This window comes from Scyliorhinus torazame, chromosome 13, assembly GCF_047496885.1.
Source record: "Scyliorhinus torazame isolate Kashiwa2021f chromosome 13, sScyTor2.1, whole genome shotgun sequence".
NCBI classification, from domain to species: Eukaryota; Metazoa; Chordata; class Chondrichthyes; order Carcharhiniformes; family Scyliorhinidae; genus Scyliorhinus; species Scyliorhinus torazame.
In genome coordinates, this window is record NC_092719.1 from 1,885,498 (window position 1) to 1,912,560 (window position 27,063).

Consider the following 27,063-nt stretch of genomic DNA (forward strand, 5'->3'; position numbering starts at 1 on the left):
CTGTTGGGGGGATCGACCTTGGGGGGGGGGGCCTCCATTGTGGCCTGGCCTGCAATCGGGGCCCACCAGTCGGCGGGCCGGCCGCTCGGGCTGGGGGCCTCCTTTGTTCCGCGCCGGCCCCTTTAGCTCTATGCCATGTTGCGTCGGGGCCGGCGCGGACAAGGGAGCCACTGCGCATGTGCGGACCCCGCGGACCCCATCTGATGCCGGGATCGACAGCTGGAGCAGCGTGGGTCGCTCCAGCGCCGTGCTGGCCCCCTGCAGGGGCCAGAATTGCTTCTCCTGAGGCCATGTTGATGCCGTCGAGAAACACGACTGCATTTCCGACAGCGTCAACACTTAGCCTCAGGATGAGAGAATCCCGCCCAGGGTCTTCGGTTCTCTTTAGATGCCGCACAGACTAAGGTACACATTTTGCTGCTAATCCTTTCATTTGAGTTTTGTGATGTCCTCACCACCTGGGTTTGGACTTCCTAAGTTCCCAATTCCTCAGTCTTTGTCTCACTGTTAACTCCATCTTTGTTCTCTCTGATCTGATTATGATGAGCTTTCTGAGTTACTCTGCTGATTGGGTTAGAGTGTCAATTGATTCACCTCAGGACAGGTCAGTCACTTGTGAAACTCCACTGGTAAAAATTCACAACGGAGGGGAAGTTATTTACACTCTCAATCTTTTGTGTATTCCCCACCTGGTCGTCAATCCTCTTACTATTTACACTTTCACCAGTCTGAACTTCAGTGATTGAGTTATTTATCCGTTTGTCACACTTTTGCTGCATTGACTTTGCATCATTTGGACAAGATTCACACATGATCAATCATAATGAGCCTGATCCAGTTGGTGAATTGCGGCACTGCTCGCTCAGCCCAGTTAAAGATGACACATTTTCATCCAATTAAATGGGCTTGTCACAGAACAGGAGTTCCAACAGCTATTTGAGTTTAGATAGAGAGGAAAATATGATTTAAATTGGCTCTGGTCTGCTGTCTCTCTATTGTTTCTGGAGCAATGGGAAACAATTCACATTACTGTCTGCACTATCAGACTATAGCAGAGGGAGAAATCGGACTTGATTTTCAGATTATGCATTTCTAACAGTTCAGGATTGCCAAGAGCTGCTGGAAGGTTAGAGCTGGCTATTTGCAATGGAGAATGTGGATTGTCAAACCATGGAATAGACACATTCAATTACTCTGATTGTTCAACATTAAAGTGTCATGTTAGCAAGATAATGGTAAATATCAGGACATTATCCAAGCTCAGAATGTAAACGCAATTAAATAGCCCGAATAAGGGATTCCCATCACACAAGTCATTGATTCAGTGCTGTCTGGAACGCAGAACTCTGAACTGAAAATTTACATTCCCCGCACAATACTTTCCATTGTTGGTGACAGACTGCTCCATCCAATAATCCTGTTCCTTATCAAATTGTTTAACGCAGGACCAGAGGAACAGGAACAGGCCATTTTGCCCCTCAAGCCTATTCTGACATTTAATTAGATCATAACTGTTTTGTGAACTCAAAGTGCCCACCTTTTCCCCATATTCTTAATACCTATTGTGCACAAAAACCTATCAAGCTCACAGTTAGTCAGCCATTGATATTTAGCATCAATTACCATATATGTTACTTTATTGTTGAACAGAGTAATTGAATTTTGACTATTCCATGGTTTGACAACCCACACACTTCATTGCAAACAGACAGTTCTAATCTTCTACCACCCTTTGTCGAGAGAGTTCTTTCCTAATTTCGCTCCTGAAAGTTTTAGATCGAATTTTCCAACTCTACCCTCTCACCCGAGCCTAGTGGAAATAAATTCGACCTGCCCGATCTGTTCCACTTGATATCTTGAAAATTTTGATTAAATTATCCATTAACCTTCTAAATTCCAGAGACTGCGACTGCAGTGTGTGAACCTCTTCCCACAATTTAATCCTCGGAGTTCAATTGTCAGCTGTCGCTCGACTCAAGGATCCTAGTCAGAGCTGCGGGTTTTTTGCCCTGTGTCTTCATGTGAAATGAAAAAAAATGAAAATCGCTTATTGTCACAAGTAGGCTTCAAATGAAGTTACTGTGAAAAGCCCCAAGTCGCCACATTCCGGCGCCTGTTCGGGGAGGCTGGTATGGGAATTGAACCGTGCTGCTGGCGTGCTTTGGTCTGCTTTCAAAGCCAGCGATTTAGCCCTGTGCTAAACAGCAATAAGTTAATTCACAACCTGCAGATCTTTGGGTACATGGGGGCAAGATGTCCCATAAATCAATAGGGTCTTGAGCAGCATTTTCTTCTGTCTCTTTCCTTCCCTGTCGCTATGTTGCCTCATCGTTAAGACACTGTGACTCAAAGCGTAATGCATTTTGAAGGACAAGTGTCAGGTCGTAGCAAGCTCCTCCCAGTCATTATTATCAATGCTGCCAAGGAGAGCTTCAGTATCTTTGAGGCCTTTTCTTTGTCCCCCATGGAACATTGGCCTTTTGAGAGTTGAGAAATAGGAGCTGGCAGGACAATTGCTTTTGCAGGGGTTTTGCCTGAGTGATGGATTCAAGACTGACATTGCCGATCGTTCAATCGGCATCTCATTAAATCCAGAGGATGCAGTGTGTACCTGGGAGTCCAGATATCATTGTGATGGATCAACACTGCACTGTCTCCATGGTCAATCATTGTAGAAATGGTATTTAATCCCTTGTAGAATGACAAAATTATTTATAGACTTCACTCGCAATAAGAAGTTGGGTTTTTCCTGCTTCACAGTTGCAGCATCCAGAAGTCATAAATGGCACAGCACATCAGACCAAGCTGACCATGTGGAAATCAATCTGGTCCCACCCGCCCACTGGGAATCGCTGTGGGCGAGTCGGAAAATCTGACAGACTATTTAAAGGTTAACCTTGGGTGGGAATTTCCGGCCTAGGGTTGGAGGGGACTGGAAACCTCTCCCCATGACATAAATAAGGGCTCTTCCTTTCTACCCGCCTGGGAGTATTATTTTAAGGCGGGAGGATGACATGATAACTGCCCCATCTGGCCATTTATTTATATATCCCTTCTGTTATTTTGTGCTAAGCCAAGTTGTAATATTGGGAAATAAACACTCCCACATCAAATATAAAATGCCGAATACCACCCCCCCCATTCCACAAACACAATCGACAGAATTGTCCCAGAAATCAGCAGTCCGGTTTTGGGTGGGGAAAGTGGGTTTGAGCGGCCAACGCCAATGGTGACTTTTTCCGCCATATTGTTCAGCTCTTAATGCAGAGGCACGGGTTTTACATTGGATCGCTGGCTGGGTCGTCTCTGATTCGCCCTCCCGGCCGTGACCTCTGACCTGCAGTAATCCGGGTGCAATATTTAAAGGCCGTCCCTACGCACAGCTCATTCTCCTCAAGGAAAGGGAAGCTGCTGGGAACTGAGGGCTGTTAACGCCAAGAAACCAGCCGCCCCGAAATTCAGCAATGCCTCCCGCAAGCGCCAACTAGATGCAGCACAGGGGGCAATAGCAGTGGTTGTCAATGCCAATGCCCTCCGAAGGAGGACAGGACAACCACAAGGGGATGAACCATCTCCTCTGTTCTGCCAGGGTAAGTCACGCTTTTCATCATCTCAACTCACACACACATCACACATCCACAGGGATCTCACCCAATGCTAGCCCCAGGGACACCACCCCTCACTCTCCCACACACACATTCGTCTCCCCTGTGGGACATGTTCTCAACCCATCCATGGCACCAGCCACACAAGCCAGGATTCCTTACCATCTGGCTTGGCACATGTCCTGCTTACTCTCCCTCCACCTGTCCTCATGAAGGACAAACTGGCTGACAACATCAGGAGAGGTCCCAGAATGGTGGCCTGAATTCAAGGTCCTCTCACAGTTAGAAGACAGAGCCAGTCAGCTGGCTGGTGAGGACATGAACCATTCCTGTGCTGACGATGAAATCGGTGGTGATGGACCAAGTGAGAATCCAGCAGAACAACCTCCATCAGACACAATGACGGGGGCCCCTGCCATGCACTAAAAACCTTTCCTTTCCTTTAGCAGTGCTAACCACTGCGCCACCACGCCACCACGCCACTGCCGTACTGCCACGAAAATTAAGTGCTGTGGTTATCTCCATGGTGACTGGCAGTGACTATCCGCAGGGATGGACACTAGGGAGGAAAATCACTGAATTAAATGTAAATGTATGTTAATTTATGGAAATCAGGTTCATGCTCACTGACTGCGTGAGGGGGTGGGGTGAAGATCTCAAAGCGAGATCTCACTGCCGCAATCCTGTTATGGCTCTCTCCTGAGATTTCGCAATCAGAACGGGATTTGTTCTCGCAGCTCACGGACCTCAATAATCACGCCCCTTATAGCTCACAATAATTCTGATATCCACGCAGTGTGAATATCCCATACTAATGGTGCAATCCTTAAAAATACTATTTTAGACACATTGGCTTGAAGATTCATTCTTGAGTTGGGTATGGGGAGCTGGGAAAATTCCGGCTCAGCCCATCCTCCTCGGGAGTAAGTGCCCACCAATGTGTGACCTCCATTGCCAGGGAAGGGACATACAAACTGGAGTCAGTCCCGCTGATCGGGGAGAAAGTACAGAGGATGTCACGGGCACTGCTGGGTCCCCAGCTGGGCTGTTACAAAAACTCATTTTGGTGTCATGGGACTTAATCCTAGTGGAAAAAATAACATGAAAACCACTCCATCCCTCACCCCTCACACTATTTTCACACTTCAAACACTCCAAGCCCCATTCATGCCACCTCATGCCTCCACCCACCCCCTCAGGCCCCTCAAGCTCCCTATTCCAGACTCTGCCCTTTCACCCTCCCCTCAACTCCCTCATGCCCCTTATCCCAAAGTCTGACACTTCCAATGCCCACTGACCGACTGTACACTTTCTAGAACCATTGAACATCAAAGTGTCAGTGATTTGTGGGGAAAAAAGCCTTGAAAAATTGTCACTCATTGCTAAATTTCTCCTCTGAAAAAACTGCCTGGGACTGCAAGTCAACAAATGTGTCAATCATTCTTCAGGCCATTTGACGTTTCAAAGACCACAATGCACAAACACTTGAAAACACTTAACTATGTAAACAAACATTGAAAAATTGACAGCAGAGATCTGAGAGTCTGGGCTGTATTTCAAACAGTGTTTCCTCTGGAGAGCAGGGGTACTGTTATTCTAAAAGATGTTTGGGCTCTCAGTCAAGCCTCATTATGTATGCTTGGCTGAGACCCCAGCTATCCAGTCGAATATCAGAACACCTGCTCCCCAGAATAAACATTGATTGATTGACAGCTCCAGCTCTCTGATCTCCAAGGCCAGTTTCACAATGTTTATCAACAACATGTCCTTTCAAGTGTTTCTCTCATTTCAGAAATTTAGCAATTATATTATTTAAAAGCTTTTCACGTTACTCTGTGATATTCACTGGTTCCAGAAAGTGTGCAGTGGGTCAGTGGACATATAAGTGCCAGAGCCTGGCAGAGGGGACATGAAGGTTTGAGGGAGTGGGTGGGGCATAGAACATACATGGCAGAAGGAGGCCATTCGGCCCATCGAGTCTGCACCGACCCACTTAAGCCCTCACTTCCACCCTATCCCCGTAACCCAATAACCCATCTTAACCTTTTATGGACACTAAGGGCAATTTAGCATGGCCAATCCATCTAACCTGCACGTCTTTGGACTGTGGAAGAAAACTGGAGCACCCGGTGGAAACCCACACACACACGGGGAGAACGTGCAGACTCTGCACAGACAGTGACCCAAGCCGGAATCGAACCAGGGACCCTGGCGCTTTGAAACCACAGTTCAAGGTGCAATCCCTGGTCTGTGGCTCCTTAACTTAACTCACCTGGAACAGTCAGAAGGCTGCAGTAATCTGTTTATTTATTTACTGCAGAAGGGAAAACATAACCTGACTTTCTCTAATTACCAATGCAGCAAGTGTTTGTGAGGTCAGGAATGGGTCAATGTGTGACGCCCCCACAGTTAAATAGTACAGCAGTAGTGTCCATGTGGGTTAGGTATTATTGGACACCTGAGTTAAAATTTTCAGGAGAAATGAGGAGAATACTGGATGAAAATTGAAGAAATAAACAAACAATAAAATACTTCATTCTTGGACATAAACAGAACTCCACCAAGTAGAAATTCGGTCAAGCCCATATTTGATACGTGGGTACAATCTTGCATCTGACCTGTGGCTCGCCCAGTATCACAGGGTAAGAAGCAGTTACTTTTGCAAAGTGTGATTGAAGAATGCCTCAATATTGGTGGCAGCCACCCTTTGGTAAGAGAGGATAGGGAGTCAAGATGTAGTGACCTAGGGTTGGGGCAATGGGGTAGCGCAGTTACTCTGACCTGTCATCTCTGTAATGGCATTGGAATTAACAAAGTGTTACATTTCACAGTAAATAAAGCCCAGAGTTCCCATAACTCTCAGCATCCTGAATTATTGGGTCACGTCAGTGTGACATTGACAATTAATTGGAAAATAGCCATCTCCAACCTATAGAATATATGACTCGACAAGATTCACTGCAGCAACTCATCAAGGCTCTTTCGACAGCACCTTCCAAAATGACGACCACCTCTTTCTCAAAGGGCAAGGGCAGCAGATACCTGGGAACCCCACCACCTGGAAGATCCCCCTCAAGCCACTCACCATCCTGACTTGGAAATATAATTGGCCGTTCCTTCACTGTTGTTGGGTCAAATTCTGGGAACTCCCTCCCTAACAGCATTGTGGGTGGACTGCAACAGAGGAAAAAGTCGGCTCACCACCACGTTCTGAAGGGAAATGAAAGATGGGCAATAAATGCGGGCCGAGCTTTGACACTCACATCCCATAAATGAATTTTAAAAATACAGTGAGAAGTGTAAAAGATATCCTAAATGAAGAGTTGATTTCACTGCGTTAATGTTTAATGTAACACTGCTCCAATAACCTCCGGGTTCCCCTGCGTCGCAATTAGTGCTGGGAATCTCGCTCAGATGTTCCCACGTAAGAGTTTACCCGCTAATTGCCCAGAATCGCTAACACCTCCTGGGCAATTGCACTGGGCACGGAACCATACGACAGGAGCGATCGAAATTGCTGACTCCAGATGGTTCTGTCAGTTTTACCCTGACAATTACTCTTCAAGAGTTAGAAAAAAAATCAGTTCAAACTCCAGAGTAACTATTGAAACATCCATGGGACTCGCACCGGACACCACTCCAGCTGGCAGCAACAGCGGGGCAGATTCGCAACGGAAATACACACTCAGCGTGCAGCAAATGATTTTCTCCGTTTTCAGGAAGAGGCACAGTGAGACAAATGGCTCAAATCGTGCTGGATCGTTCGATAGAAATAGAAGGGAGGACAATGGCGGAATTTTCAGAAAAATGGGGTGGCATGTGGCACAGTGGTTAGCACTGCTGCATCACAGCGCCAGGGACCCGGGTTTGATTCCCGGCTTGGGTCACTGTCTGTGACCCGAGGAAACAGGTGCTCCGGTTTCCTCCCACAAGTCCCGAAAGACGTTCTGTCAGATAACTTGGACATTCTGAATTCTCCCTCTGTGTACCCGAACAGGCGCCGGAATGTGCGACTGGGGGATTTTCACAGTAACTTCATTGCAGTGTTAATGTAAGCCTACTTATGACAATAAAGTTTATTATTATTATCATCTCTTGTGCAAAAGCCGGTGCGATTCCTGTTGGCTCAGCTGTTGCGAAACTGAACGTGATCTTTGCACACGTTCCCACATGAATCAAATCGAGCTGGTGGCCCCAGGCATCTGAATGACCTGACGTGGGGTTCAGCTGTGCAGTGCTAACAAAGGGGAGCTGCAGATAAGCAACCCCTCGGCATCCACTCCCAGTCCATCCAGCAGGATGGCAGCACAGAGAGCAGCTCCTCACTTCCTGGAGGGAGACCTGAACAGAATTCCAGATGCCGTGGAGAGGTGGGGCCTGTACCCCAATGTGGGCAGAGGACCCCAAAGTCACGTGACCACTCCGCCTGGCATGCGGAGGCAGCTCCGATTCCCAATGTAAAAACAACAATGATCTCCTTCGAATTGCAAGGGTCAGTTCCCATCTCCCTCCCCTGGAATGTCACCTTTAATTCATTCACTGCCACCTTGCACCCTCCCAACAACCGAGCCCCCAGCACCTTCCTCAGAACACCCTGACACTCCTCATCACAACCCCTCCTGTCCAGGCACGGTGCCACTTGCAGTTGACCCCCAGTCCGTGAGGCGTCCGGCTCACAATGGCCCCTTGGTGCCCCCGCAGGAGACGGTCACTCAGAGTAAGAGGGAGAAGATTGGGTTTCTGAGCAAAGGGCTATGGAGATTGTGGGGGAGGGCCAGGAGTGAGCCGGGACTGACTGAGAGTGTGGTCAGGATTCACTGTACCTTCATCCATATAACCTGTTTCCAGTGAGTTACCCAGCGCCGTGTCCTTTCCATTCACTGACCCCATGTTGTTTGTCTTGCAGGACCACCATCTGATGAGGCTGGGCCATTTGGAGCCCCTCACGACCCTCGATTACTCCAAGACATCCAGGAGAGCCGGTCAGCGACATTCCTGCAACTACAAGGCAGAAAGGCGGAGTTCCAAGGTCTTCAGTCACAGGAGATGTTGGTGCTGATAGGTGGCACCGAGACCAACACTGCAGAGGAAAGCCTGGGATGGGGGGGGGATTCTCTGACCCTCCACGCCAAAATTAAGCTGGGCGCAGGGATGGAGAATTACCCAAAATAGGCTCCCACGCTGGCACGCAATTCTCCGGCGACCGGAGAATCACCGACAGTCGTGCGCGGGTGATCAACACGGCGCCGGTCGGGGGCCATTGAAAGCGGCCTCCGCGGCAATTCTCTGCGCTGGACGGGCCGACTGCCCTCCGAGTCCCGCCGGCGTGCTTCACATGTGGCCCCACCTGGCGGGACCTCTTCGTTCTGGATGCGGGGGCCGTCCTGGTGGGGGGGGCGGGGGGGATCCGACTCCGGTGGGGGCCTCCACGGTGGCCAGGTCCGCGATTGGTGGCTACCAATCGGCGGGCGCGCTCATTCTGGGGGGGCCTATGTTCCTCCGCGCTGGGCCCCTGCAGGGCTCCGCCATGTTGCACAGGGGCCGGCGCGAAGACGGGCGTGGCCATGTGGGCGTAACTGCAGGGCCCCGCCGGCAGCCAGAGCTGCGGGATGTATTCCGGGGCTCTGCTAGCCCCCTTTGGGAAAAAGTCCGGAGTGATTCCCGTCCGTTTTCAGGAAGGGAGAATCCCACCCAGGATGTTTGAGCATGAGTGGTGGAGGTCCATGGCTGAGATCTTCAAGAACATGGAGCAGACACAGAGGTCCATTGCTGCGGGGCTCCACACCATGGTGCAGGCCTCCAGGACTGGCAGTGCCAGGTGACAGAGGCTTCTGGATCTCACTGCCGCTGCCCCTCCATCCCATGGTGTAGCCCCGGGGCCGACAACCATCCCGAGGGAGGAGAACATAGAAACATAGAAAATAGAAGCAGTAGGAGGCCTTTCGACCCTTCGAACCTGCTCCGCCATTCATTATGACCATGGCTCATCATCAAGTTCAATACCCTGATCCCGCCTCCTCCCCATATCCCTTGATCCCTTTAGCCCCAAGAGCTGTATCTAATTCCTTCTTGAAATTACACAACGTTTGGGCCTCAACTACTTTCTGTGGGAGTGAATTCCACAGATTCTCCGCTCTCTGGGTGAAGAAATCTCTCCTCACCTCAGTCGGAAAAGGTTTACCCCTTATCCTCAAACTATGACCCCGAGTTCTGGACTCCCCCACCATCGGGAACATTCTTCCTGAATCTACCCTGTCTAATCATGTTAGAATTTTTCTCATTTTTCTTAACTCCAATGAATATAATCCTAATCGATTTAGTCTCTCCTCATATGAAAGTCCTGCCATCCCAGGAATCAGCCTGGTAAACCTTCGCTGCACTCCCTCCATAGCAAGAACATCCTTCCTCAGGTAAGGAGACCAAAACTGCTCACAATACTCCAGGTGTGGCCTCACCAAGGCCCTTTACAATTGCAGTTATACATCTCTATTCCTAAACTCAAAAGAAAGCGACGGAGCCCATTCCGGGGCCTTTCACGATGGACACTCTGGCAGCCTGAACACCTTCTGAATCCCGCTTCCTGACATCGGTGCGTCTCAGGGGCAATGGGCAGAACAGGATGACACGGCAACACCAGTGACATCGGAGTGTCGGCTGGGTCCCCCATGTCCAGGTCCTGCAGAGGACGCCCGCCAAGGTCATCTCAGGCTTCAGGGCACAGAAGGAAGCAGGCTGCCTCTACCTCTAATCCTGGGGTAACACCTAAACATATCGGAAGGCCACACAACATTAAAACATTTTAAGAGCTCAAAGTGGACATGGATGAAGTCAGGCACCGTTACTAAGGGAGTGGGTAATGTGGCACTGTAATGATTTGCCACACACTGTGGGACAACGAAATGTACCCCTGACCTCACTCAGACAGGAGCCCAGTAGTCAGCGTGCAGTCAGCAGACAGACAAGAGTCAGATGTGAGCCGAACTTGAGGAGAATCACAACCTTCCTCACAGAGAGTCACCATCATCCTCCTGCCTTGACAAATGTCTCACTCACATGGACAACCCAGGCCCACCACACTGGTGAGATGTCAGAGAACTTCGGAGGTAAGGCTGTGTGGAATCTGGATGATATGATCTCTCTGGTCTGTCACACCCTGGCTGCTGCCTGTCCTCCATTTTCCGGGGCCTTCGCAGGCCCGCCCTCCCCTCACTCCTGGTCTTCCAACTCAGAGGAAGTGGCACGTCCCCTCCAGAATATCGCTGCTCTGCTGTGCCCTCCACATACAATGAATTCTAATGCAGGCTGGTCAGGTTCTCACACGTTCTGGGCGAGATCTGGATCACATCAGCATGAAGGGCCCAGGAAGATCGCAAACTGACTTGCGCCAGGTACAAGTTCCGGTTTGGATCACGCGCCAGATTTTCCCGACATAATGGGATTTGTGACAGACGTAATGTGGCTCCACCTAGTTGGAAGGGAAGAACAGCAACATTGAATCATAGAATCCCTACAGTTCAGGAGGCCATTCAGCCCATCGAGTCTGCACCGAATCTCTGAAAAAGCACCCTACCTAGGACCGCACCCCATCCCAATAACCCCATCTAACCTAAGGAACACTAAGGGGCAATTTAGTGTGGCCAACCCACCTATCCTGCACATCTTTGGACTGTGGGAGCAAACTGGAGCACCCGGAGGAAACCCACGCAGACATGGGGAGAACGTGCAGACTCCGCACACAGAATCGAACCCGGCTCCCTGGTGCTGTGAGGCAGCAGTGCTAACCACTGTGCCACCGTGCCGCACTTGAACTTCCTCTTGAATCTGCTCTGCTTACATTCAGGAACCCTGTAATCAAGCTATATTACAGTCAAACTATGGTATTTGCGCCAATAAAATGGAAGAAAAAAAACTGGATGCTTGGCTTCATGAATTTGTAATTTAAAAATATGCAGAATCAATATTTGTTTGAAAGGCGATGTAATGGTGAGGAAGGAATGGCAAACTGACTATCGTCAGTGTTCCTTTGGTGTAAGACTAACTAAAGCCAAGGCTAAATCTGCTCCAATGCGCTCAGATTTAATTGTAACTCCAATGTTAGCTGCAGCTGGAGTTCGGTGAAAACAAAGATTGCTTCCTGCCGTTACTGAAAGCAGTGTGTGCGCTGTTCAAACACACCATGGAAAAAAATCTAATCGGGGGAAACAACGTCTTTCCATTTCCAGCCCATTTTATCATCGTGTTAAAATGAGACAAATGTGTCACACAATAAATGACCTTTTGCACTGTAGGTACACGGCAAAAAGCAGCAGCTATTCCACACTAATTACAACCCCACAAACCACATTACTCTGAACAGTCAGGCTGTCGGTTGTTGAGGGGTGGGTATTGGGCAGGGGAATAATGCCATCACCTGAACAGGAAGCACGACCCGTTGTTTAACATCATACCTGCAGGAACTTCTTCATGCTTCGTTACTCTGCATTTCCCACAGCTCGTGTGAATGCAAGGCATAACATTGTTCTTGATCAGGGGTAAACCACAGTAACATGTTTACATTACCATGTGTAGATTAAAGCCCTTCATTTAATGGATTACAAACAAAGATTTTAAAATATCACCAAATAACAGCACAGTCAGCATTATTACATTTGGTGCGTGCCGATTCAGAGTTGTGGAAAGTGGAGTTCCTGTACTGATTTGCTATTGGCCCAGTCCTAAAACCTCACTTCACATGGGCAGAATGACATTCATATGTTTTTATGCATTTACATTTTTGCTAATATAGGAGACAGCTTTATCAGGGTGAAAATGCATAGATATTGCAACTGAAAGTTCTGGAGTATAAAATGTTAAATTATCTTTTAAATTCTGAGGAGGTGGAATAGATTCAAGGTGGAATTGCCTCAAGATTTACATGTGCATTTGTGACTCCTTTCTTCATGTATATCCTGGCCTAGGTCAACTCTGGACAAGACCCATGATGAAAAAATTGATTCTCAGTGAATGGAGAAGACTGAACTTCTGAGATATTCACCAGTGTTTTCAGGGTTACATTCACATTCCAACCTGTTTAGAGTCACTGGTTTGTGGTGACTGAATAAATCAAATTTTCTTTTTATTACTTGAAATTCTGGACAATTTATGAGTTTTTAACTGCTGTTTTGAGAATGCATTCTCTAATTCCATTTATTTTTCAGTGAAAATGACGATTACCAAACACTGCAACACAACTTTAAACAAAACTGTGCAACTATTGGGTTAGCCATTCAACTAAGGTGAACTCACATTTGAGTAACAAATTTAGGATGTGCAATATTTTATTTTCTGTTTCTGTGGCAGCTCCAGGACAGGTTTGTTAGCCATGGATCAAGAAAAATCAATCAATAAACAACATCTTATTTTAACATTTTGCCCAGTCACTGAACAATGTCGATCAGAACTTGTCCTAAATAAATGTTTTAAAATCCATCACAAAATTAAATCAATTTTAACTCGTTTCACAGCTGACTCTGACAACAGAAATTAATTTTTTTCAATCTGTGCAATTCTAAACATCATGTAACTGCACCTTTTTAAGGCGTTAGTTAACAGCAAGAAACTGAGGATTTTTCCTGTAAAATATCAGATTAAATACACAAAATACTCTTAACAAAATTGAACAGAAAAAACCCCAGAAAAATATACAATGCAAAGTGAAAGGTGTCACAAACGAAAAGGAACCATTCTACAGTGAGGACTGGGAAATAAAGAAGAAACAGAGAGAAGGAAGGCGTAGAAGGGAGGAGAACGGATTACCTTTGTAAGTGAGCTTCAATCTTGGAACATTGTTCTTCCCGTTCTGACAGTTCACCACAGCAGGAAGCAGCAGACTGGAGCAGAGTCCGAGGATCCCAAAGAGCCAGCCCATGGCTTGCAGCTTGTTTCTGTGAAGATTCAGTAAAGTGTCTCTGGACTATAAACCTCACACAGTCAAAGGAAGCCTAGAACCTGCAGGTGACAGGTGAACAAAGTCAGTGTGATGCAAAAGACTGCGCCAGCCTCTACCAGCAGATTTCTCTTCCAACAACTGCTCATTCCACCAGTCAAGTGGAATAATCTCTACACACCCAGTTTAATGACCACACTCAGGCTAGATGCCAGATTATGAGGTACAACTGTGAAGCTTTTTCTGTGGGAACATAAAGCTTTTGAATACAGCAGCGCTGTTTTTGCTGAACGCCTTTTATTTACTCTGCTCCTTTTAGCTACTGGCTTCGGCTAATCCTGCTCCGTAGCTTCACTTCAGTGCCCGCAGGCAGTCATAAGGAGCTTCCACTTTTTTTCACTGAAGGCAGTAAATGACGATCTCTGTGGGCAGAGTCCTTTTCTCTCTGCTCCAAAGCCTTACTGACAATGGAGGAGCAAACCAGGATTGCACATCTCATTCCTCCCTTGTTACTGCAGCATGACGAAGAACAGCCAAAGCTGTGGGGAGAGAGAGAGAGAGGAGGGAATAGTTTAGTTCCTACAGCTTTCAAAGGACACCCCTTTCAGGATATCAGTTCAATTAAACAAGCTGGGATTGTTTCCGAAAGGTGGGATGAAGGAAGCCAGCTGTTTATCATGCGCCATCATTTCCTAAATGAAAATAATAAAACATAATTTATTGACATCTCTGTGGAATAAATGAATTACTGTTTCGCACTTTAACAAGAGCGAGTACAGATGATTCATGCTTCTCACAAGAACTAATCCTCATCAGTTGGATTTTAATCATCTAACCTCTGTCTGTATTGCACATTGCAATCAGCATTTCTTTTCAGTTATTCCATTGTGGCGTTATGATATTCAAATTAAACAAATCATCAATTTTAGTAGTTCCCACACTTTTCCCTAATCCCCATAACTTTCCTGCCTGAGGCTGTGGGCTCAAATTAAATCCTTTAATATGACACAGGGACAACAATTGTATGTAGATATGAACTTGCTCTCTCTGTCTCATTCTTTCATTCGCACACACACACACACAGTCTCTTTCTGTGACCAATGAATTAGTTTACCAGCTACGTTGACCTTGCTTAACTGTGTATCGGCAATTGGACAGCAGAAAAAAAGAGGGGGAAAAAAACACCATTTCTTTACTTGACAAATATTTCGCAAAAGGAGCTGGCCTGAGTTCATTCTGCCCCCTGCGGTAGTCTGTACTTAACTTCTCACGCGCAGGAATTAAGTGAGAGACAGAAATGTCATTGTTTATTCCAAACAGTCCAAACCAGGCAATGCAATGAAGAACTGAGATGTTCACTGAATGTAAATAAAAGCAGGTTAGTTTGTGTGGGGTGGAAAGTGATTGGAGACGGAGCGGTTTAGCCTCCAGCAACCAGGAATTCCAGCAAAAAGAACAAAAACACAAAAAGCTTCTATAAGGTTACAACAGGTCACCTTCAGCTAAAAAACAGCCATTTTCAGCAAAGCTATTGTTTAAAGGAATGTTGAGCATCACCAGAATTTTTCTTTACAAGCATAATATTGTTTTAAGAAGCCTTTTAACCATTGTAAAAACGTTTGTAGCTATCAATATTACACAGCTAAACACAGGGAGCTGAGAACACAGAGCCAGAATTAAAGATGTTTAAAGGTGTTCATTAGGGATGTGGAACAACTGCTAAAAATACCGATTTCTAAAGGAAACCGCATCTACAAACACACAGACACAACCAGTAATCCACTGGTAGATCTCACCCTGGATGAAAGTACTTCAAAGAGAAACTCATTACTGTTTGTAATAGTCCAAACATCAGTAAATAGCTTCAAAGTCACTTTGTTTCCTAATACAGGCTCACTGCATGGAACTGTGCACATGGCAAAGTTACCTGAAAGCCTATGACTGGTTATAACCAAAGAAAATAGAAGCTCAATGATTAATTTGGTCTCTGCGATGACAGGTTTCATCTTCTGTTAACAACATGTAACCCTCGCTGGTGATGCCAGTCTGGGACTATGTAACCCTCGCTGGTGATGCCAGTCTGTGACTATGTAATCCTCGCTGGTGATGCTAGTCTGGGACTATGTAACCCTCGCTGGCGATGCCAGTCTGGGACTATGTAACCCTCGCTGGTGATGCCAGTCTGGGACTATGTAACCCTCGCTGGTGATGCCAGTCTGTGACTATGTAATCCTCGCTGGTGATGCTAGTCTGGGACTATGTAACCCTCGCTGGCGATGCCAGTCTGGGACTATGTAACCCTCGCTGGTGATGCCAGTCTGGGACTATGTAACCCTCGCTGGTGATGCCAGTCTGGGACTATGTAACCCTCGCTGGTGATGCCAGTCTGTGACTATGCAACCCTCGCTGGTGATGCCAGTCTGTGACTATGTAACCCTCGCTGGTGATGCCAGTCTGTGACTATGCAACCCTCGCTGGTGATGCCAGTCTGGGACTATGTAACCCTCGCTGGTGATGCCAGTCTGGGACTATGTAACCCTCACTGGTGATGCCAGTCTGGGACTATGTAACCCTCGCTGGTGATGCCAGTCTGGGACTATGTAACCCTCGCTGGTGATGCCAGTCTGTGACTATGTAACCCTCGCTGGTGATGCCAGTCTGGGACTATGTAACCCTCGCTGGTGATGCCAGCCTGGGGCTATGTAACCCTCGCTGGTGATGCCAGTCTGTGACTATGCAACCCTCGCTGGTGATGCCAGTCTGGGACTATGTAACCCTCGCTGGTGATGCCAGTCTGTGACTATGTAACCCTCGCTGGTGATGCCAGCCTGGGGCTATGTAACCCTCGCTGGCGATGCCAGTCTGGGACTATGTAACCCTCGCTGGTGATGCCAGCCTGGAGCTATGTAACCCTCGCTGGTGATGCCAGTCTGGGACTATGTAACCCTCGCTGGTGATGCCAGTCTGTGACTATGTAATCCTCGCTGGTGATGCCAGTCTGGGACTATGTAACCCTCGCTGGTGATGCCAGTCTGGGACTATGTAACCCTCGCTGGTGATGCCAGCCTGGGGCTATGTAACCCTCGCTGGTGATGCCAGTCTGGGACTATGTAACCCTCGCTGGTGATGCCAGTCTGGGACTATGTAACCCTCGCTGGTGATGCCAGTCTGGGACTATGTAACCCTTGCTGGTGATGCCAGTCTGGGACTATGTAACCCTCGCTGGTGATGCCAGTCTGTGACTATGTAATCCTCGCTGGTGATGCCAGTCTGGGACTATGTAACCCTCGCCGGTGATGCCAGTCTGGGACTATGTAACCCTCGCTGGTGATGCCAGTCTGTGACTATGCAACCCTCGCTGGTGATGCCAGCCTGGGGCTATGTAACCCTCGCTGGCGATGCCAGTCTGGGGCTATGTAACCCTCGCTGGCGATGCCAGTCTGGGACTATGTAACCCTCGCTGGTGATGCCAGTCTGTGACTATGTAACCCTCGCTGGTGATGCCAGCCTGGGGCTATGTAACCCTCGCTGGCGATGCCAGTCTCGGACTATGTAACCCTCGCTGGTGATGCCAGTCTGTGACTATGTAACCCTCGCTGGTGATGCCAGTCTGTGACTATGTAACCCTCGCTGGTGATGCCAGCCTGGGGCTATGTAACCCTCGCTGGTGATGCCAGTCTGGGACTATGTAACCCTCGCTGGTGATGCCAGTCTGTGACTATGTAATCCTCGCTGGTGATGCCAGTCTGGGACTATGTAACCCTCGCTGGTGATGCCAGTCTGGGACTATGTAACCCTCGCTGGTGATGCCAGTCTGGGACTATGTAACCCTCGCTGGTGATGCCAGTCTGGGACTATGGCAGCAACCACCAAACTCAGGCTGGAGTTATTGGAGGTCTTCTGTTCTTTGCTGTTCTGTTCTTTGAAGCCACAAAGAGAGGTGGCACACTCCAGATTTGTGGTGCAAGGGGATTATTTACAAGTTGCAGCTCAAACAGGGACTCTACAAAAGTCCGCAAAACGCTCTGATGACATTATTGTGTGACACGTGACATTACACCAGCCAATGGTATTACTCTGATCAATAACAGGAGAATAATGTGAAACTGGCAGACCAGAGCTATAGAAACACAGAAAATAGAAGGAGGAGGCCATTCGGCCCTTCCAGCCCGCTCTGCCATTCATTGTGATCATGGTTGATCATCCAGCTCAATAGCCTAACCCCGCTTCAACCATATCCATTGATCCCCTTCGTCCCAAGTGCGATATCTAACTGCTTCTTGAAATGTTTTGGCCACAATTACTTCCTGAGTTAATGAATTCCACAGGCCGACCACTCTCTGGGTGAAGAAATTTCTCCTCATCTCTGTCCTAACTGGTCTACCCCGTATCCTCAGACTATGACCCCTGGTTCTGTACACACCCACCATGGGGAACATCCTTCCTGCATCTACCCTGCCCAGTCCTGTTAGAAGTTTATAGGTTTCTATGAGATCCAGCCCCTTCATTCTTCTGAACTCCAGGGAATATAATCCTAACCGATTCAATATCTCCTCATACATCAGTCCTGCCATCCCAGGAATCAGCCTGGTAAACCTTCGCTGGACTCCCTCTAGAGCAAGAACATCATTCCTCCGATAAGGAGACCAAAACTGCTCACAATATTCCAGGTGAGGCCTCACCAAGGCCCTGTATAATTACAGCAATACATCCCTGCTCCTGTACTCAAATCCTCTCGCTATGAAGGCCAACATACCATTAGCCTTCTTTACCGCCTGCTGCACCTGCATGTTTACCTTCAGCGACTGGTGTACGAGGACACGCATACTGCTGGCTGTGTATCTGTTCAGGTCACAATGGAAGATCTCTCCATTGGCACACGGAGACACTTGTGTGAAATGCCATCAGGTCACATGCTCATTAAGATAGAAAAAATGGGAGAGAGAGGGCGGGTGTTAGTGTGTGTGTGAGAGAGAAAGTGAGTGAGTGAGAGAGAGAGAGAGTGAGAGAGAGAGAGAGAGGGTCTGTATGTGTGTGTATGTGAGAAAGAGAGAGCAGGAGTGGGAGAGGTGGCACGATTTAGCAGGGAGGAAGTGGTCGAGCAAGGGAACCGTGGTTTACTAAGGCAGTCGAAACACTTGTCAAGAGGAAGAAGAAGGCTTATGTAAAGTTGAGACATGAAGGTTCAGTAAGGACGCTCGAGAGTTACAAGTTAGCTAGGAAGGACATAAAGAGAGAGCTAAGAAGAGCCAGGAGGGGACATGAGAAGTCTTTGGCAGGTAGGATCAAGGATAACCCTAAAGCTTTCTATAGATATGCCACAACATCGAAGTCCCAGGTACCAACCTGTGCCGCAAGTTCACCCACCTTATTCCGGATGCTCCTGGCATTGAAGAAGACACACTTTAAACCATCTTCCTGCCTGCCGGTACACTCCTGCAACTTTGAAACCTTACTCATGACGTCACTACCCTCAACCTCCTGTACACTGGAGCTACAATTCAGGTTCCCAAGCCCCTGCTGAACTAGTTTAAACCCTCCCGAAGAGCATCCGGAAATTTCCCCCCCCCCAGGATATTGGTACCCCTCTGGTCCAGGTGTAGACCATCCCATTTGTAGAGGTCCCACCGACCCCAGAATGAGCCCCAGTTATCCAGAAATCTGAAACCCTCCCTCCTGCACCATCCCCGTAGCCACAGGAGGAGAGAGAGTGGGTCTGTGTTTGTGTGTGTGGGGGAGAGAGTGTGGGTCTGTGTTTGTGTGTGTGAGGGAGAGAGTGTTGGTTTGTGATTGTGTGTGTGTGAGGGAGAGAGTGTGGGTCTGTTTGTGTGCGCGAGAGAGAGTGGGTCTCTGTGTGTGTGTGAGGGAGAGAGAGTGGGTCTGTGTTTGTGTGTGTGTGAGGGAGAGAGAGTGTGTCTGTGTGTGCGTGTGTGTGAGGGATAGTGAGTGGGTCTGTGTGTGTGTGAGGGAGCGAAAGTGGGTCTGTGTTTGTGTGTGTGTGTGGGGGAGAGAGAGCGGGTTTGTGTGTGTGTGTGTGTGTGTGTGTGTGAGGGAGAGAGAGTGGGTCTGTGTTTGTGTGTGTGGGGGAGAGAGTGTGGGTCTGTGTTTGTGTGTGTGAGGGAGAGAGAGTGGGACTGTGTGTGTGGGGGAGAGAGTGTGGGTCTGTGTTTGTGTGTGTGTGGGGGGGAGAGAGTGTGGGTCTGTGTGTGTGTGAGTGTGAGGGAGAGAGAGTGGGTATGTGTGTGTGTGTGTGTGTGTGGGGAAGAGAGTGTGGGTCTGTGTTTGTGTGTGTGAGGGAGAAAGTGTGGGTCTGTGTTTGTGTGTGTGTGAGGGAGAGAGTGTGGGTCTGTCTTTGTGTGTGTGAGGGAGAGAGTGTGTGTGTGTGTGTGTGTGCACGAGAGAGAGTGGGTCTGTGTGTGTGTGTGAGGGAAAGAGTGTGGGTCTGTGTTTGTGTGTGTGAGGGAGAGAGTGTGGGTCTGTGTTTGTGTGTGTGAGGGAGAGAGTGTGGGTCTGTGTTTGTGTGTGTGTGAGGGAGAGAGTGTGGGTCTGTGTATGTGTGTGTGTGTGTGTGTGCATGAGAGTGGGTCTGTGTTTGTGTGGGTGTGTGCGAGAGAGAGTGGGTCTGTGTGTGTGTGCGTGCGAGAGAGTGGGTCTGTGTTTGTGTGTGTGTGTGTGTGCGAGAGAGAGCGGGTCTGTGTGTGTGAGAGAGAGTGGGTCTGTGTGTGTGTGTGAGGGAAGAGAACGGGTCTGAGTGTGTGTGTGCGAGAGAGAGCGGGTCTGTGTGTGTGTGTGTGCGAGAGAGAACGGATCTGTGTGTGTGTGTGTGTGTGTGAGAGAGAGTGGGTATGTGTGTGTTTGTGTGTGTGAGGGAGAGAGCGTGGGTCTGTGTTTGTGTGTGTGTGGGGAGAGAGAGTGTGTCTGTGTTTGTGTGTGTGTGGGGAAGAGAGTGTGGGTCTGTGTTTGTGTGTGTGAGGGAGAGAGTGTGGGTCTGTGTTTGCGTGTGTGTGAGGGAGAGAGTGTGGATCTGTCTTTGTGTGTGTGTGAGGGAGAGAGTGTGTGTGTGTGTACGAGAGAGAGTGGGTCTGTGTGTGTGTGTGTGTGTGTGTGTGTGTGTGCGAGAGAGAGTGGGTCTGTGTGTGTGTGTGTGAGGGAGAGAGTGTGGGTCTGTGTTTGTGTGTGTGTGAGGGAGAGAGTGTGGGTCTGTGTGTGTGTGTGTGTGTGTGTGTGTGTGCGAGAGAGAGTGGGTCTGTGTGTGTGTGCGTGCGAGAGAGAGTGGGTCTGTGTTTGTGTGTGTGTGTGTGTGTGTGTGTGTGTGAGAGAGAGTGGGTCTGTGTGTGTGTGTGAGGGAAGAGAACGGGTCTGAGTGTGTGTGTGCGAGAGAGAGCGGGTCTGTGTGTGTGTGCGAGAGAGAGCGGGTCTGTGTGTGTGTGTGTGTGTGCGAGAGAGAGCGGGTCTGTGTGTGTGTGTGTGTGTGCGAGAGAGAGTGGGTCTGTGTGTGTGTGTGAGGGAAGAGAACGGGTCTGAGTGTGTGTGTGCGAGAGAGAGTGGGTCTGTGCGAGAGAGAGTGGGTCTGTGTGTGCGAGAGAGAGTGGGTCTGTGTGTGTGTGTGTGCGAGAGAGAGTGGGTCTGTGCGAGAGAGAGTGGGTCTGTGTGTGTGAGTGAGGGAAGAGAGTGGGTCTGAGTGTGTGTGTGCGAGAGAGAGTGGGTCTGTGTGTGTGTGTGCGAGAGAGAGTGGGTCTGTGTGTGTGAGTGAGGGAAGAGAACGGGTCTGTGTGTGTGTGTGTGAGAGAGAGTGGGTCTGTGTGAGAGAGAGAGAGTGGGTCTGTGTGTGTGAGTGAGGGAAGAGAGTGGGTCTGAGTGTGGTAGTATGCATTAGGGGTCATGTGGGACTGTGAAGCCATGATGTCATTGGCTGACAGATCCCGGGTCCTGGTAGGTGGTTGACCTCTAGCTCCGCCCTGAAGGCGGAGTATAAGAACCAGGAGTTCTCCCCCGCAGGCCAGTCTGTTACTGAACTGCGGGGAAAAAGTCACGCTTAATAAAGCCTCATCGACTTCATCTCTATTTGTCTCTCGTGAGTCTTTGTGCGCTACACTGAGTGTGTGAGTGAGGGAGTTGGGTGTGTGTGTGTGAGTGAGGGAGTTGGGGGTGTGTGTGTGAGTGAGGGAGTTGGGGGGGTGTGTGAGTGAGGGAGTTGGGGGGGTGTGTGTGAGTGAGGGAGTTGGGGGTGTGTGTGTGAGTGAGGGAGTTGGGGGTGTGTGTGTGTGTGAGGGAGTTGGGGGTGTGTGTGTGAGTGAGGGAGTTGGGTGTGTGTGTGTGAGTGAGGGAGTTGGGGGGGTGTGTGTGAGTGAGGGAGTTGGGGGGGGTGTGTGAGTGAGGGAGTTGGGGGTGTGTGTGTGAGTGAGGGAGTTGGGGGTGTGTGTGTGAGTGAGGGAGTTGGGGGTGTGTGTGTGAGTGAGGGAGTTGGGGGTGTGTGTGTTTTTCTCTGAGTGTGTGGACCAGTGTGGATCTGCACATGACCACATTCTGCTGCAAGGGAATCTTCCCGATTAGGATCATTGTTACATTTCATTTGTGGGTTTTTTTCACCAGAACTGTCTTTATCTATCATCACTGTGACTAAAATGAATTTGTTTCACTCAGTTTGACAACCCTGTTAACTTGAAGTTGTTGGGATTGAAGTTAAACCCCTAAAACAGGAGCAGGTATTGTGATTAACCTGTTCCGATTGATTGTACACAGGCAGATCAGGAACTTGGTGCTGCCTGTTCATTCCTGTGATAGCTGTGTGTCTATCAATGCTCCCTGACATTGTTCACTGACTGCACACATCAGCAGAGAGCCCAATCTTATTGCATTTTAAAGCTGGCCTGTGCCTCTGAAGGGGAGGTTTACTGTGGCTGCAGAGAGGTGCCAGGCTCATTGTGAATAATGCACTGTGAAATATAGATCCCCACCCCATCAAAAACTCTTCCTTCCTCCAAAACGCAACCTGACCCACACACACTCTGCCTCCCTGCATGTCTGAACCCTGGCCAACTCCCCTCACACACTCTCACACTCTTCCACCCCACACATCATTGTTGCTGGGTCGATTCTCAAGCCTGCTTGCGTGCACGGCACAAGTTAACCGTCCGTATGGTCCGGAGCAATGTTTTCCACCAATCAGAGCCTGATGCATTGTGATAGGCTCAGTGAGCAAATGCAGAGTAATCAACTCTGACTGAACCCCAGTGCTCGGCCAGCATGGGCCCCCCCATTGGTCAGGGCCCTGTGTCTCGGCACAGTGTGTTTCAGTGTAAATCCCCCCCAGCTCATGACGATATCCCACCAACAGCATCACCAACCCCAGACACCGCGCAATTCACCACACGCCCATCATTCGCCCACCAACAATCGCTATCCACAAGGACTCATACCCAACATACATCTGTTTCACCTCACCCTCTCACAGATAGTGAGCTTATACTCACTGACAGCTATTCAAGCATGACTCGTACATCATCCAAATAAAATTCACACCTTTGCCTGAAGGTGGCAAATAATAGGGAACAGCAGGAATTATCAGGTTGCTGCAGGAAAGAGGTATAACTGCACATTTTAACCCTGATGGAGGAGACAGTGTCGGCCTTTATGGGAAGGGACATTGTTGAAAGCTCCTAACCCCCTTTTTCTCCTCCCTCTTTGAGAAACTTGTCCTCTGCGTAACCTCTGTTCATTCTCCCAGTCAAGCTAATGAAGCAATTGGTTTATGCCACAGCCTTTAATTCACCAAAAATAGTGGGCGGGAAATTCTGGCCAATATTGTAACAAAGTCCATGCCACTCCCTCCAGACGAGGGAAACATTAAGCAGGTAATAGAAGTACAGCAATCAGAGGAAAGAATCCAGCAACTAAGCAACTTAGCTAAGCAGATGCTGATCCCTTTAAAAAGCACTGGTTGGGAGTGGATAGGGTCTCCATACTGTTGACTACGTGTTTCGCAATGCAACATTAAGACACGATGGTGGAGCAGATTCGACAGGCCATATGGTCTTCCCGTTCCTATTTCTTGTGTTCTGTTGTAGGTTGGGGTGGCAGAGCTTGTGTTAAATCAGCATTGTGGCATCGTGATCCGCTGATGGTGCTGCAAGTCCATCCTTCGGAAATTTGCATCTGGTACTCTCCCTGTCACAAGTATGTGTCCATGAGAGGTGTACGTTGGGCGGACGTTAATCTCAGCTCAGAGAAGAACTCAGATCAGCTTTATTTGTAAACGGGCAGGTATCGTTTGGGAATTTCAAGGGGCCTCGCAATGGCCAACATATGGGCAGCACATACAGAGCTCAATTATTTCCCTGTATTTCAAGTAACGTTGACCTTTACAAGCCTAGACAGAAATATAATTAACACTGACTTGCAAAATGCTAAAGTCTGTAACAAGATGAAAATTAGGCCTGACCATAGGAAAAACAAAGGCCCCTAATTAGAATGCCCCTGTGTTGCTGTGCTCCCACCTGCTTTGTCTCCAAGTTGGATGAATCATGTTAATTCTTAACTCAACCCCGAGGTAAAGCCCCTTGTGTTCGTGAGGTGTCATATAGAAGGACAATCAATGTCATCACTTTGATCACAGACATCATCTTGAGCCAAACTCTCAAAGTGCCAAAGGGAGTTGCTGGCAAGTTGCCGTTTGTTTAACTTCATAAAGAACTTAGCATCAGTAAATAGATAGAATTGGGTTCTGGCAAACTGGAAAAAAACAAACAATGGTAGCGCTGAAATATGCAGTATATGAAGTCAGTTTATTCACTTATCAATATACTGATGTTGTCGCAAGAACAGGAAATGTTTGACAATCTCAGCAGGTCTGACAGTATCTGTGGAGAGAGAGAGAGAGTGAACGATTCATGTCTGGATAGCTTTTTGTCAAAATTGACGTTGTTTATTTTTGCCAACTTCAATCGGCTCCCTGCATTGAACAGGACTGACAGAGAGACTTCTCACACTCCTGCTGTGCCTGCTTTGCAGAAAGGAAGGAGACAAGAATCCGATTAGGTCAGAATACATATCTATAATCATTCATTTGAACAGGTCATTCTGATTTTATTACAGAAACAACTTGTTGATTGGGTAATCGTCCTTAGATTGTTTCAGAGTGCTTAACACAGTGATGTGCACCAATCAGGAAGGGGGTACATTTGGAGATGCAGGGGGAGACTGAAGAAATGGCCAAAGATTTTATTTATAGGAGAATTTGAAGACAAGTCAAGAAACAGGAAAGTGAAGTAATTTATGACTGAAATTGTAGCGACAGGGGGAGCTAGAGTTATTGAGTGTTGGGGGTTTCAGGGGTGGAAATATGTTGTTGATTCCATGGGTGACCCAAGGAGGATAGGAACTGTGGATGTGGACAAACGTTTCCAAGACAGAAGAATGTGAGGTGAGGGGTCTTCTTGCAGGAGATCAGTGATGTTATTCCTTACAAGTGTTGAGCAACAGCAGTGAATGCTGTGACGTTAAGCTCAAAACAAGACTGAACTAGATTCTGCCCAGGAGAACAGTGATGCAGATTAGAGAAAGGCAGAGGTGTTGGAAAGAGCAACAAAACTGCCTTCTGGTTTTGTTAATACTGCACTGAGGAAGTATTTACTCATTAGGTCTTGACGTCAGGCACCATTAAGATCCCACAAACATCCTTTAAAAGAATGGCCAGCCAATCGACTTTTCGGAAATATTGGTTAAGGAAGGGTTTTGGCCAGGGCACTGGAAAAACTTGCTACTCTTCCACGAATAGAGGATCTGAAGCATCCACCTAATCCACTGGAACAGGATATCTATTTTAAAACTCATCCAATAGACAGTCCCTCCAACAACCTAGCATTTCCTCAGGATTAGGATGGATTGGCATTTAGAATGTAAACTCAAATCCCAAACCACCTGATCCACAGGAGAAGCCAAGGTGACACACATCCTGCTTTGTGCAATAAATGAACAGGAAAATCCTTTGTCGCCAACACCATGAACGGATTCAAGGAACAATTAATATTTTTCGGAGAAGGGATTGAGGATAGCGTGAAAAGGTGCATCAATTCATTGAGGTCAACCAACAAAGGGGCAGATTTATTGTAATGAATGGTTTTCTATTGTTGCAAAAACATTTCTTACAACAGTATTTCAACAACAAACTACAAAGTATGAATTCAAAGAGCGCCTTGAGCTGATTTTGTGTTATTCCTGATAAATCTCTCGTGAACACAAGATGGCCCATGCTGGAAGAGTGAACAGTGTTGAGGTTTAATGCTTTAAAATAGCTCAAGGTTCTAACCTTAGACAATTACTCGACTTCTGTTCGATAATTCTGAAGCAACTAGAGTTATAATATTTTTTTCAGGTAAACATTTGCCTCTGCTTCTTTCCATTGAACGCAAATTTGAAATTCCTCTTTGGAACGAGAACACAAAATGCGTAGATGACTTGAGAAAGGACTACTCTCAATTGATAAAGACTTCCCTTTTTCAAAACACATGTTAAATGGCACTAATAGTGCGTTCTCATCCTTCCCCCGTTCCTCCCTTTCTATTTAGGGTTGTTTTGTTTATTGTGGTCTTCTATTTTGACTCCCCAAAAGTTTCAAACTTGTTCTAGGGTCCAGATGCTCTCACCAGCAATTAATGCTTCCTGTGCCAATCAAAAATTTGAATCTTACTCAACCATCTAGTGGGATTGGATTTGTGGTTGGGACACAGTATTTCACAGCACACAGCAGTCTGTGGACTTTGTGAAAGAAAAGTAGGGTTTAGTTAAATTGGTCTGGTTCCGACCACTTATAGTGGGCATGTTGGTTCCAACACAATTTTCCCACTAAGCACATTGGGTGGTTTGCATAATCAAAGCATTCTGGTACTAATTAAAGGTTGAAATGGACAGAAATAAAGCCGTCAAGAAAACATGTGCTTCACGCCATTGGCACTCCGCACAGTAAACGTACACTCGGAATCTGAAATGCTATTTTTTTGCAGTAATTACAAAGATTGCCAAAACAGACCCACAAGCGTACCTGTACTCCACTTAAAGCTTGAAAGGAGTAACAGACGTCAAACCAATCCCCAAGGTAAATCGGTCTGTTATATTAAAAAAATATACCTGAACTGCTTGCTTGAGTAATTGTCATGTAATTTACTTCAAAGCGAGGTGCAAAATATTCAATTAACACCTGTTTCTGCCTGAAATAGCCAGCGCTACACACTGTAAGCGAGAACTTTGTAATTGACAAAAACAGTAATATAACTGGTTTAGTGCCAAAGGCCTCATTTGGCTCTGAAAGGTTTAAATTGGCGGGGACTATATCACATCTATTTTAATGCCATTAAAATGTAAAAAGCAATCACAATTCTCAACACAAATACATCTTTCTTTCTGGAATTATCCATGATTCTTAATACACGGGACCAAATGCCAGACATTGTGTCACCTCATAGCAGGCATCAGGAGGGACCTGCGAAAGGCAGGAGGACCAGCATAAGAGGAGGATACCCCAGAGATCGGTACGGC

General features: G+C 47.7%; 1 protein-coding gene across 2 annotated transcripts in view; it reads right to left on the reverse strand.

Annotated features, from left to right (window-relative positions):
- Window positions 1-27,063, reverse strand: part of sema3ab (sema domain, immunoglobulin domain (Ig), short basic domain, secreted, (semaphorin) 3Ab) — a 597,101-nt gene that overhangs the window by 303,241 nt on the left and 266,797 nt on the right. For both annotated transcript variants that reach the window (XM_072470939.1, XM_072470937.1), the window contains exon 2: window positions 13,401-13,592. In XM_072470939.1, the coding sequence (XP_072327040.1) occupies window positions 13,401-13,512 (112 nt within the window). In that variant the 5' untranslated portion in view covers window positions 13,513-13,592. The remainder of the gene's footprint in view (window positions 1-13,400; window positions 13,593-27,063) is intronic.